At 37.6% G+C, this 13744-nt stretch overlaps 1 protein-coding gene across 2 annotated transcripts in view; it reads left to right on the top strand.

The window, feature by feature from the left end:
* ZNF540 (zinc finger protein 540) overlaps positions 1–13237 on the top strand; it is a 24791-nt gene extending 11554 nt beyond the window's left edge. Inside the window, exons 4-5 of one of the 2 annotated variants that reach the window (XM_032173086.2) lie at positions 413–508; positions 10568–13237. In XM_032173086.2, the coding sequence (XP_032028977.1) occupies positions 413–508; positions 10568–12318 (1847 nt within the window). In that variant the 3' untranslated portion in view covers positions 12319–13237. The remainder of the gene's footprint in view (positions 1–412; positions 509–10567) is intronic. The other variant, XM_032173087.2, reaches the window with a different exon arrangement.
* Positions 13238–13744: the final 507 nt, after the last annotated feature.

The raw sequence follows: 13744 nt of genomic DNA, 5'->3' as shown, positions 1-13744 counted from the left end.
ACTTTTATTTTCATTTTACAGATGAAAAAACTGAGGCCCAAATAATTTAACCAGTTTGTTTACAATCATTAGTCAATAGGTAGCAGAGTAGAATTTGGACCCACGTAGTCTGGCTTCAGAGTCTATGCCCTCAATAACTACTGCCTCTCAATAGAGCTAGTCTGTATGAGTTTTAATTCCAAAATGAATTAAAATTCTCCTAGATGAATTTTAATTCCCCTGCCCATCAAGTTTCTTTATTCTCTGGGATCCTGAGGTTACACTAAGTTGAATATTCTTTAATCTTGTCAGTTTTTTCCGAAGTCTTTATCGAAATCGTGTTGATTCATATAAATTTAACCAAGTCTCAAAATGTTTCTGAATGTGCAGTGTTTTACTTCTATATATTCTTATATTTCTTTCTTGTAAGCAGGATATTCTGGCTCAAAGCCAGATGTGATTACCTTACTGGAGCAAGGGAAAGAGCCCTGCGTGGCTGCGAGGGATGTGACAGGAAGACAGTACCCAGGTGAGTTGAGAGTTCATCAGGCAGATGGAAGCCCTCATTGCCAGTCATGGCCAGCTGGTGAGGGAGCATACATAGGCTTTGCATGCTGTTTAGGGAGTTCCTCTCAGAGGCCTCAGGCCTTTGGAGTAAAGGTAAGACAGGGAAGAAAACAGATCATCTTAGCATGAACTATCAAAAGAACCTCATCTTGGCTCCTACTTACCACCTGTCTTTGTTTTTGTTTCCCCTCATATTACTCTCCATTTCAGTCAAGAGAATGCTCTTTCCTAGTGCAATCAATTGCTTCCTATCTTTTCTCCATTGACATGTGTGCTTGTTTCTAATGCCTAAAAGTTCAGTCTTTCACGTATTCAGCATATATTTACCGAGTGCTCACTCTGTGCCAAGTGTTATCAGTGCCTTGGTGAATAAGGCCAAAACCTCCCTACACTAATGGAATTAACATTGTACTAGTGGAGATACATAGTAAACTGTAAACAAATGAATATATAATATTAAATAATGATGCATGCTATGAAAGAAACCTATGAAGGGTAAGGAGATAGAGTTTGGGCAAGTTTAATTTAGGTGGGTTGCCCAGGGAGGGCTCTTCGAAGAGAGAATATATGTGCAGAGATGTGCAGTATAGGCTTAGGCCATGTGAATATCTGGAAGAAAATAATTCCAAGCACAGCAGAGAAGTGAGCTTTGTGTGTCTGAAGAACTGGAAGAAGCTCAGAGCAGATTCAGAGTGGGGAAGAGTAACTAAATATGAATTTAGAGCTGAGCAGGGGCCAGGTCTTATATGGTTCTGTTTATCATAGGGAGAAATTTGGATTTTTCTTTTCTAAGAGTGATTGAAAGCCATAATCAAAAATATGTTTTTAAATGATCACTGTAGATGCTCTGTGAAGAATATACTAAACAGGGGCAAGATTGGAAGTAGAAAGATCAGTTATCAGGCTATTTCAGAAGTCTAGATTAGCAGTGAATGTAGATTAGATTGGGATAGTAGTGGTGAGGGATGGTAAGAAGATTCTGTATTCATCTTATGGTTTGAAAGTAGAGCTAACAGACATGCCATGGGGTATGAGTGAACAAGAAATCATAGGTGAACAAGCAGCTAAGTGTATATAATTTGCTGAGATGGACATATGGGAAAGATAGCTTGGAGGATAGAAATAGAGTCCTGATTTAGGTATATATATTTAAAATGCCTACTTGTCATCAAGATCGAGATGTTGAACAGTCAGAGAGATGGTAGGATGAATTATATTAACTTGGGTGTCCAGCCAGTGAACTGACAGGATGAGATCACTTAGGGCTGATCTGACCTACTACCTATTTTTGTAAATAAAGTTTTATTGAAACATAGCCACACTTAATTATTTATGTATTGTCTATGGCAGAGTTGAGTTGAGACAGAAGTCATATGGCTTGCAATGCATAAGATATCGACTGTCTGGTCCTTTACAGAAAGCTTGCTGATTCCCTACCTTTAGCGAATGAGTTTCATAGAATGAAGGGAGCCAGATGAGAAAAAGACAGGCCGGGGGCACTCTATTTAGAGAAGGAAGAGGAGGCAGCAAGTAGATTGAGAACAAGTAGGCCTGGAGAGTGGTACCAAAAAAGTCAAATGAAGAAAATGTTTCAAGTGGAAGGGAGTAATCATCTGTGAGGTCGACTGAACTGTAAATTGCCTGTAGGATATGGCAGGAAAGAAGCTGGTGGTGACCTTGTGTTAAGAGGACAAGGTTTCAGTGGAGTCGGAGGTGAAAAAAGCCTGCTAGATGTGGCTGAAATAAAATGGGAGGTGAGGAAGTGATGACAGTGAGATAGAAAACTTTTCTAATGGGAAATCTGTTAGAAGGGAACTAGATAAGGGGTTAGTAGCTAGAAGAGGATACGGATGTAAGGAGTCTTTTTTTTTTTTTTTTTGAGACAGAGTTTTGCTCTTGTCACCCAGGCTGCAGTGCAGTGGCACGATCTCTGCTCACTGCAACCTCCACCTCCCAGGTTCAAGCAGTTCCCCTGCCTCAGCCTCCCAAGTAGCTGGTATTAACAGGCATGCTCCACCACACCAGGCTAATTTTTGTATTTTTAGTAGAAACGGGGTCTCACCATGTTGGCCAGGTTGGTCTTGAACTCCTGACCTCAGGTGATCGACCCGTCTTGGCCTCCCAAAGTGCTGGGATTACAGGCGTGAGCCACCGTGCCTGGCCAGGAGTCTATATCAAGATGTGAGATTTTAAGATGAAAATGATTCTACAGAAAGGGGAAAAACTGTAGTAGAGGAAAGAATAATTATGGAAATTGGAGGACAAGGAGGTAGGATCCAGTGCACAAGAAAAATTTAAAGAACTATAGATACAACAATGGATATAGGTGGGTTGATTGATGTGGTATTATGTATTTCTTTTCAATGCTTCATTTTTATTAGCGGAATAAGGGAGATCATCAGCTAAGAATTGGCAGGAGGGAACGGAGAGTTATGTTTGAAGTGAAAGATGTAAATATATTTTGAATACTGGTGTTCAGTTTACCTGCATCTCAATAGCTTGTTCACTTTTTATTTTCTGTTAATCATGAGTTAATAATAATAACAGTTAACATTTATTATTTACTGTATACCAGGTTTAGTCATTTCACAATGTATTCTTCAAAATATGTTGTACAGCGTAAATACATACAATTTTTTCTATCAATGTAAAAAATAATGTATTTTTTAAAATATGAAGAAAAGGCTATTAAGTTCTATATAGTATGTTGATTCCTCTATATTGAGCCAAATTCTGATTTGTATTTTATTTGCAGTTTTTTTTAGTTGAAATTCTTGGGTTGTATATAATCAGATCATTTGCAAATCATGATAGTTTTTCATTCTTCCTTAAAAATGTTTACCTCTAAAATTCTTAATTCTGCTTAGTTGTTTTGCTTATCATAATTTTCTAAAAAGGATAACTTTTTGCTCTTTTCTCGAGTAGCTAAACTTTAAAATTATCTGTTCTTTAAAACTTTGATAGACATCTATGAAAATGTTTGCAAGGATAGGTGTTTCACAATGGAATTTCATTTGCTTAGGCTTTTTATTTCTTCTGTGGTCAATACAGGAAATTAATAGTTTCCTTAAAATTTTTTATTCTGGAATATACAGGATTATTTTGTTTAGAGCATTATATAGAGCTTTGGAAAATAGCCTATTTTTTTCAAATCAGCTTTATTGAGATATGATTTATATACAATAAAATTCACTAATTGTATCTGTTTAATTATTTTGGACAAACATGTGAGTCTTGTAATCATCACCACTTTAGTCAAGACGTAGAAGATGTCTATCATGTCAACACTTTCCATTATGTTTCTTTACAGTCAGTACCCTTCCCCCACTTTCAGCCCAGCCTGTGACAGGCAACTAAATTGCCTTCTTTCCCTAATTTTGTCTTTTCTACAATTTCATATCAAATAAATCAGAGTATGCAGTTTTTTGTGTCATACTTCTTCCACTTCTGATATTTATGAGATTCATCCGAGTAGTTAGAAGTCTCAGTAGTTAATTCCTTTTTCTTGCTGAATAGTATTTCATATCTGCTTAACTTATTAGTTAACAGTTTATGAACATCTAAGTTGTTTCTAGCCTTTCATGGGCATGAATAAAGCTGTTATGAGTGCTTGTTTACAAGTCTTTGTTTGAATGTATGCTTTGTTACCTTGGGTTAAACACCTGAGGGTGGGAGTCATGGATTATATAAGTGTATATAAGAAACTGGGGGCCGGGCGTGGTGGCTCACGCTTGTAATCCCAGCACTTTGGGAGGCCAAGGCGGGCAGATCACGAGGTCAGGAGATCAAGACCATGGTGAAACCCTGTCTCTACTAAAAATACAAAAAATTAGCCGGGTATGGTGGCGGGCGCCTGTAGTCCCAGCTACTCAGAGAGGCTGAGGCGGGAGAATGGCGTGAACCCGGGAGGCGGAACTTGCAGTGAGCCGAGATTGCGCCACTGCACTCAGCCTGGGCGACAGAGCGAAACTCTGTCTCAAAAAAAAAAAGAAACTGGGCTGGGCACAGTGGCTCATGCCTGTAATCCCAGCACTTTGGGTGGCTGAGGCAGGCGGATCGCTTGAGCCCAGAAGTTCAGGACCAGCCTGGGCAACATGGCAAACCGGTCTCTACTAAAAATACAAAAATTAGCTAGGCATAGTGGTACACACCTGTGAAAACTTTATTTAAAAAAAAGACACTGGGCTGGGTGCGATGGCTCCTGTCTGTAATCCCAGCACTTTGGGAGGCCGAGGCGGGTGGATCACGAGCTCAGGAGTTCGAGACCAGCCTGGCCAACATCGTGAAACCCCGTCTCTACTAAAAATACAAAAGTTACCTGGGCATGGTGGCGCATGCCTGTAATCCCAGCTACCCAGGAAGCTGGCATGAGAATTGCTTGAAACTGGAAGGCGGAGGTTGCAGTGAGCCAAGATCATATCACTGCACTCCAGCCTGGGCAACAAGAGCGAAACTCTGTCTCAAAAAAAAAAAAAAAAGAAAAGAAAGAAACTGTACAAAGTGGCTATATTGTTTGGCATTCCCGGTAGATATCCAATAGCCCCACATTCTTGCCAACCTGTGGTACTGTCAGTCATTTTAATCATAGTCATTTTAGTGGATGTGTAGGTGTATCTCATTGTGATTTTAATTTGTATTTAACTAATGACTAATGTTGAGCATATTTTCATTTATTTGCCATTCCTTTATCTCCTTTAGTAAAAAGTGTCTGTTCAGAATTTTTATCCATTAAATTTTTTAGCAATTTTATTGAGGTATAATTTACATAACATAAAATTTACTCACTGTAAGTGCACACTTGGTGACTTTTAGTCAATTTACAGTTAGGCAGCCATCATGACAATCCAGTTTTAGAATATTTCCATCACCCCCAAAAGTTTCCTTGTGCCCCTTTGCAGTTAATCCCTTCTCCCACCTCCAGCTTTAAGCATCGACTGACCTACCTTCCATTTTTGTCGATTTTCCTTTTCTGAACATTTCATATAAATGAGATCATGCAATGTACAGTCTTTTGAATCTGGCTTCTTTAACTTAGCATAATGTTCTGGAGGTCCATTATGAAGCAGCATGTATTAGTAATATATTCTCTTTTATTGCCAAATATGTTCTTTTGTAGGGATATACCATATTTTACTTATCTATTTACCAGTGATGGACATTTGGATTGTCTACAGTTTGCGGCTGTTATCAATAATGCTACTATAAACATGGGTATACATATCATCGTGTGGACATATGTCTTAATTCATCTTAGTTGGATTCATAGGCATGGAACTGCTGTGTTATATGACAAATATAACTTTCACTTTATAAGAAACTGCCAAAATGTATTCCAAACTACCTGTATCACTGTACCTTCCCAATAACAATGCATGAGGGTTTCAGTTTCTTTGTCTTCTCACCAATACACGCTATTACCTGTCTTTTTGAGAACAGCCATTCCAGTGTGTGTGTAGTGGTATCTAATTGTGGTTGACGTCGAGCAATTGCTTATTAGCTATTGGTATATATTCTTTGGTGGAAAGGCTGTTCAGTGTTTTGCCCATTCTTAAAATTAGGCTGTTTCTGTTATTACTGAGTCATAAGAGTTTTAAAGTATATTCTGAATATAAGCATTTTATTTACATATATGATCTGCAAATATTTTCTCCCAGGTTGCAGTGGCATGTCTTTTCATTTTCTTAATCTTATCTTTTGCAGTACAAACATTTTTCATGTTGATGAAGCCAAATGTATCTTTTTTTCTTTTATGAATTGTGCTTTGTATCTAAGAACTCTTTTTCTCATACAAGGACACAAAAATTCCCATTGATATCCATTTTGTTTATCTTCTTGATTTGTAAGGGTTCTTTATATATCTTATAATCAACTTCATCAGATATATATTTTGCAATATTTTATTAGTTTAGATACTAGATATATATTTTGCAATATTTTACTAGTTTCTGGAGTAACTTTCTATTAATTAATAAACTTTATTTTTAAAATCAGTTTTAGGTTTATAGGAAAATTTAGCAGAAAGTACAGAGTTCCTATATACTCTCTGTCCCCAAACATACACACTCTCTCCAACTACCAACAATCCACATTACAGTGGTACATTTGTTACAGTTGATAAACCTACATTGATACATCATTATCACCCAAAATCCACAGTCTGCATTAAGGTTCACTCTTGGTGTTGTAAATTCTAATAACTTTGAAAAATATATAATGACATGTATCCACAATTGTATCATACAGAGTAGTTTCACTGCTCTAAACTTTCTCTGTGTTTGGCCTAGTCATCCCTCACTCCACCCTAACCTTTAGAAACCACTGAGCATTTTACTGTCTCCATAGTTTTGCCTTTTTCAGACTATCATGTAGTTGGAATCATATAGTATGTAGCCTTCTCAGATTGTCTCTTTCACTTAGTAATATGCATTTAAGTTTCCTCAACATCTTTTTGTGATGGCTTATTCTTTTAGCACTGAATAATAGTCCATTCTCTGGATGTACCACAGCTTATCCATTCACCTACTAAAAGACATCTTGGTTGTTTTTTAAGTATTGGAAGTTTTGAATAAAGCTGCTATATGCATTTGTGTGCAGGTTTTTGTATGAACATAAGCTTTCATTTTATTTGGGTAAACAGCAAGGAATATGATTGCTGAGTAGTATGATAAGAATATGTTTAGTTTTGTAGGAAACTGCCAAAATGTTCTCCAAAGTGGCTATAATATTCTTGCATTCCCCCAGCAGTGAATGAGAGTTCCTGTTGCTCCACATCCTTGTCAGCCTTTGGTGTTGCCAGTGTTTTAGAGTTTGGCCATTCCAACAGGTGTGAAGTGGTATCTCGTTGTTTTTAATTTGCAGTTCTCTGACATTCCTGATCTCTGGTTTGGTGTCTGACATTAAATTTGGAGAAATTCTTATGCATTGTTGCTTCATATATTGCTTCTTTGCCTTTCTCTCTTTTTCCTCATTCTGGTACTTTCATCATGTGTATTTACACCTTTTATATTACCCCCAGAGTTCTTGGATATCTGTTCTGTTTCTTTCAGTATTTTTTCTCTTTCTTTTCAGTGTTGGAAGTTTCTCTTGTCACATCCTCAAGTGCAGAGACTCCTCAGCTGTGTCCAGTTTACTAATGAGCGCATCAAAGGCATTCTTCATTTCTATTACGGTGTTTTTGATCTTTAGCATTTCTTTTTGATTCTTTCTTAGAATATTCATCTCTCTGTTTTCATTATCCATCTGGATGTTGTCTATTTTTTCTATTAAAGCCCTTAACACATTTCTTATAGTCTTTTAAAACTCCTGGTCTGATAATTCCAACATTCCTGCCATATCTGACTCTAATTCTGATGCTTGTTTAGTCTCATCAAAGTGTTTCTTGCCTTTTAGTTTTCCTTCTTATTTTTTGTTGGAAGGTAAACAAGTAAATAGGCCTTTAGGAATAGTGATAAGGTGTAAGGGGAGAGGAGTGTTCCACAGTCCCAGAATTAGGTCTCAGTGTTTTGGTGCACCTGTGCCACTTGACGGAACTTAACCAGTGCTTCCATTTTTTCCCCATTGCTAGGTGTGACAGGATGGCTTAGAGGCCTGAGTTGGGTATTTTCTTTCCTCTATGTCATTAGGTTCTAATAAAACCCCAGAAGGTTATGATCTATCTACTTGAGAAGAAAATACTCCTAACCTCAAGTGATCCACCCACCTTGGCCTCCCAAAGTGCTGGGATTACAAGCGTGAGCCACTGCGCCTGACCAGTATTTAGATTTTTTTAGGCTCTTGTTTTATTTAGATTGCCACCCTCCAGCTTTCATTTAACTTATCTGTGTTAATAAGATTCCTTGACACTTCTAGTCTCCCAGCCATCTCCTCATACTATTCAGTTACTCTGTTCTCCCTAAAATTGTTGAGTTTCTTTGTTCATTTTTTCCAGAAGCCATTCAACATGGCACATACCTGTTATAATATCTAAAAAAATCATTTAAATACTTCTCTATCAAGTATAGGAATGGTTGGTTTTAGATGTAAGGGAACAGAAGAGATATCATCTGAGAAAGGTTATAAAGAAAGTACAGTGGGCCGGGCGTGGTGGCTACCGCCTGTAATCCCAGCACTTTGGGAGGCCAAGGTGGGCAGATCACAAGGTCAGGGGTTTGAGACCAGCCTGGCCAATATAGTGAAACCCCGTCTCTAGTAAAAATACCAAAAAATTAGTGGGGCGTGGTGGTGGGTTCCTGTAATCCCAGCTACTTGGGAGGCTGAGGCAAGGAGAATCACTTGAACCTGGGAGGCCGAGGTTGCAGTGAGCCGAGATTGTGCCACTGCGCTCCATTCCTGGGTGACAGAGTGAGACTCTGTCTCGAAAAATAAATAAATAAATAAATAAATAAATAAATAGAAAAAAGAGTAAAGTGAGCATCCAGTAGGTGGCTGAATAATAGTAAAACTCAGCTGTGTAAACACACATCTCTTTGCACAGGAGGCGGTGAACAACAGGATTGGAAACATCTCTGCTTAATTGGATAGCCATTTAAAGGATGAGTAGGCAAAACAATGGCTTTTTCATTTTATACATTTGGTTGAACTACCTTGGATTTAGTTTTGTTCTGATCTGTAAAGGAAGTAAGGTAGGAAAGAGTGCATTTAATCACTGTAATAAGGTGAGAGAGATTAGAGCTAGTTTGTAATTGTTACAAAAATATAAAAATTAAGTGATTGTCCTGATATTCAGCTGTCCTATACGTGACTTGTCTGTCATTCATCATCATAATTTCCTTTAAGACAATGATTAATTTATTGTACAGTCAATTGTTTAATGCCTGCTATATGCTAGTGGGTAGTTATTCACTGTTGAATGAAATGAGGATCACTTCTTCCTTTGGGAAGGTTTAGGGATCAGAAAATCAACAAAAGAGCAAAAAAGAAAAATCAGTGGATATGCATTTGAAAATTGTGAAATGAAGAAATGAAACATGATGCTGGAATTGAGAATAAAGGACATAGACTGCCTTACAGTCGGTAGGGCAAGCCTTTCTGTGTAAGAGATATTTAACCAACCATTAAGAATGAGAAAGAGTTGGCCTTTCACAGAGCCCAGGACAGATTATTTTTAGGAGATGAAAAATCCCGTAGAAAACTATATGAAATGGGAAATGCTATGACACAATCGAGGAGCTGAATAGAAGCAAGTGTCATAGTAAGAGGGAGTAAGGAGGACGACGTCTTTGAAAGAGGTCTTTAGGTAACCAAAGACCATATTATATTATATGGTAACACGTTTGGATTTTATTCTAAGAGTTAAGAAAAACTGTTAAAATTGTTAAGTGGAGATTCTCAAACTTTGATCTATATCAGAATCATCTAGTGGAGTTATTAAAAATTCATATACCAAATTACTCCTGTAGATTTGATTCACTTGACTTGTGTGTAACTAAATAGCAGTATTTGTGATAAGTTCCCCAGATGATTCTCATCCACAATAAAATTTTAGAACCACTGATGTAAATAAACTATTTGCCATAGCACTACAATCTTATATAGTCTCTTTTTTTTTTTGAGACAGAGTTAAGCTCTTGTAGCCCAGGCTGGAGTGCAATGGTGTGATCTCAGCTCACTGCAACCTCCGCCTCCCGGGTTCAAGTGATTCTCCTGCCTCAGACTCCCGAGTAGGTAGGATTACAGGCGCCTGCCACGATGTTCGGCTAATTTTGTATTTTGTTTAGTAGAGATGGGGTTTCACCATGTTGGTCAGGCTGGTCTTGAACTCCTGACCTCAGATGATCCACCTGCCTCGGCCTTCCAAAGTGCTGGGATTACAGGCATGAGCCACCGCACCCAGCTATAATCTCTCATTTTCTAAGCTCATATTGCCTAATTTCAAATTATATAACTTTATTGAAATATTCTGTAAGCCATTGACTTCTAGTGAGAACTGTTTTCACTTTGTTTCCTATTTTGAAAATGTAAACTTTATGTTATGCTGGCTACAGGAAAATAATTTTTCGTTTGCTTTTATGTTTTCTTTCAGGTTTGTTATCCAGGCATAAGACCAAGAAATTATCTTCAGAAAAGGACATTCATGAAATCAGTTTATCCAAAGGGAGTATAATAGAAAAAAGTAAAACTTTTCGTCTGAAAGGATCCATTTTTAGAAATGAGTGGCATAGCAAAAGTGAGTTTGAGGGTCAACAGGGACTTAAAGAAAGATCTATCAGTCAAAAGAAAATCGTCTGCAAAAAAATGTCAACTGATAGAAAACATCCCTCTTTTACTCTGAATCAGAGAATTAATAATAGTGAGAAAAGCTGTGACTCAAACTTGGTTCAACATGGGAAAATAGATTCTGATGTGAAACATGATTGTAAAGAGTGTGGGAGTACTTTTAATAATGTCTATCAGCTTACTGTCCATCAGAAAATTCATCCTGGTGAAAAATCCTGTAAATGTGAGAAATGTGGGAAAGTTTTTAGTCATAGCTATCAACTTACTCTGCATCAGAGATTTCATACTGGTGAGAAACCCTATGAATGTCAAGAATGTGGGAAGACCTTTTTTCTTTACCCACAACTTAATCGACATCAGAAAATTCACACTGGTAAAAAACCCTATATGTGTAAGAAATGTGATAAGGGTTTTTTTAGTAGAATAGAACTTACTAAACATAAAATAATTCATACTGGTAAGAAATCTTATGAATGTAAAGAATGTGGAAAAGTTTTTCAACTTGTTTTCTACTTTAAAGAACATGAGAGAATTCATACAGGTAAGAAACCCTATGAATGTAAAGAGTGTGGGAAAGCTTTTAGTGTATGTGGACAACTTACCCGTCATCAGAAAATTCATACTGGTGTAAAACCCTACGAATGTAAGGAATGTGGAAAGACTTTTAGACTTAGTTTTTACCTTACGGAACACAGAAGAACTCATGCAGGTAAGAAACCTTATGAATGTAAGGATTGTGGGAAATCATTTAATGTGCGTGGACAGCTTAATCGGCATAAAACAATTCATACTGGTATAAAACCTTTCGCATGTAAGGTGTGTGAGAAGGCTTTTAGTTATAGTGGTGACCTCAGAGTACATTCTAGAATTCATACTGGAGAGAAACCATATGAATGTAAGGAATGCGGGAAAGCCTTTATGCTTCGTTCAGTCCTTACTGAACATCAGAGACTTCATACTGGTGTGAAGCCCTACGAATGTAAGGAATGTGGGAAGACCTTTCGAGTGCGCTCTCAAATTAGTCTACATAAGAAAATTCATACTGATGTGAAGCCCTACAAATGTGTACGATGTGGGAAGACCTTTAGATTTGGTTTCTACCTTACTGAACACCAAAGAATTCACACTGGTGAAAAGCCCTATAAATGTAAAGAATGTGGAAAGGCCTTTATTCGTAGAGGGAATCTTAAAGAACATCTGAAAATTCATTCTGGTTTAAAACCCTATGACTGTAAAGAATGTGGGAAGTCCTTTAGTCGGCGTGGGCAGTTCACTGAACATCAGAAAATTCATACGGGTGTAAAACCATACAAATGTAAAGAATGTGGGAAGGCCTTTAGTCGTAGTGTAGACCTTAGAATACATCAAAGAATTCATACTGGTGAGAAACCCTATGAGTGTCAACAATGTGGGAAGGCCTTTAGACTTAATTCACACCTTACTGAACATCAGAGAATTCACACTGGTGAGAAACCCTATGAGTGTAAGGTATGTAGAAAGGCCTTTAGACAATATTCACATCTTTATCAACATCAGAAAACTCATAATGTAATTTAATATAAGAAAAGATTTCCATGTCATGCTCTATTTATAGAATATCAAAATATTTATGGCCAGAAAGAAGTTCTGTCAATGTGTTGATCTTTTTTTAGACATATTAACTTAATAAATGTATGAGTCTTAAGTACCTCTTAGTTCTCATTAAATTTAGGAAAATTCACACTAGAAAATAAAGCTGTTAATGTAACAATTGTGGAAAAGCGTTCTAGCAACAGCATATACTTATCATCATTGCCTTTCCACTATTCTATCTGTGTGATATTAGACAAAATATTTGCTTCTTGGTACCTCAGCTGTAAAATGAAACACACCTAAAAGTGTGGTTGTTTCCAACATGTATAATACAGCAACAACTATCTGGCCCAAACTGCTTTGGATTAATATTGGATATTACTGTTTTTATTATCATCAACATTATTATTAGTGGATTTCTTAATAGGAAGACACAATGGAGATGACAAATCTGGAAAAGCCACTCATCACTTCTATTTCATGAAGTACTTCTTTGATAAAATCTGTTATGGGCTGAATATTTGTGTTCCCGTAACAATTCCTATGTTGAAACACGAATCCCAAGGTGATGATATTTGAAGGTAGGGCCTTTAGGAGGAAATTAGGTCATGAGGGTGGAGCCTTCATGAATGGAATTACTGCCTTTATAAGAAGAAGCCAAAGAGCCAGCTAGCTCTTTCAACCACATGAGGATACAGCGAGAAGTCAGCAGTCTACAGTGCAAAAGAGGGCCTTTACCAGAACCCAAGCATGCTGGCACCCTGACCTTGGACTTTCAGCCTCCAAAACTGTGAGAAATAAATTTCAGTTATTTATAAGCCACTGAGTCTATGGTATTTTGTTATGCAGCCCAGAATAACTAAGGCACTCTATTAGACTATAAAGAAAATGTAAAGATCTGAATTCAGACCTCATTGCTTAAGTTCTACCAGAAAATTAAAGATGAAGAGAAACCCTAAGGATGTAGTCAGTGGGAGGACCTTAGAATATAGCTGTTGAAGCATCAGAGAGAGGTTCATGAGGGAATTTACCCATAACAACATAGAAATTAAATGGAAAGAAAAAAGAAAGCTGTCTGGCCGTGGTGGCTCACGCCTGTAATCCCAGCACTTTAGGAGGCTGAGATGGGCGGATCACCTGAGGTCAGGAGTTCAAGACCAGCCTGGCCAACATGGAGAAACCCCCTCTTTACTAAAAATACAAAAATTAGCCGGGTGTGGTGGCAGGCATCCGTAATCCCAGCTACTTGGGAGGCTGAGGCAAGAGATTCGTGTGAATCTGGGAGGCGGAGGTTGCAGTGAGCCAAGATCGTGCCATTGCACTCCAGCATGGGGGACAAGAGCAAGACTTTGTCTCAAAAAAATAAAAAAGAAAAAAGAAAGCTGTCTGTTTAGAAATTTTTTACTAATTT

The sequence above is a fragment of the Hylobates moloch genome, unplaced genomic scaffold (genome assembly GCF_009828535.3).
Source record: "Hylobates moloch isolate HMO894 unplaced genomic scaffold, HMol_V3 SCAFFOLD_13, whole genome shotgun sequence".
In the NCBI taxonomy this organism is placed as follows: domain Eukaryota; kingdom Metazoa; phylum Chordata; class Mammalia; order Primates; family Hylobatidae; genus Hylobates; species Hylobates moloch.
Note: the sequence above shows the minus strand (reverse complement) of the source record. Positions and strands in the feature narration are given on the sequence as shown.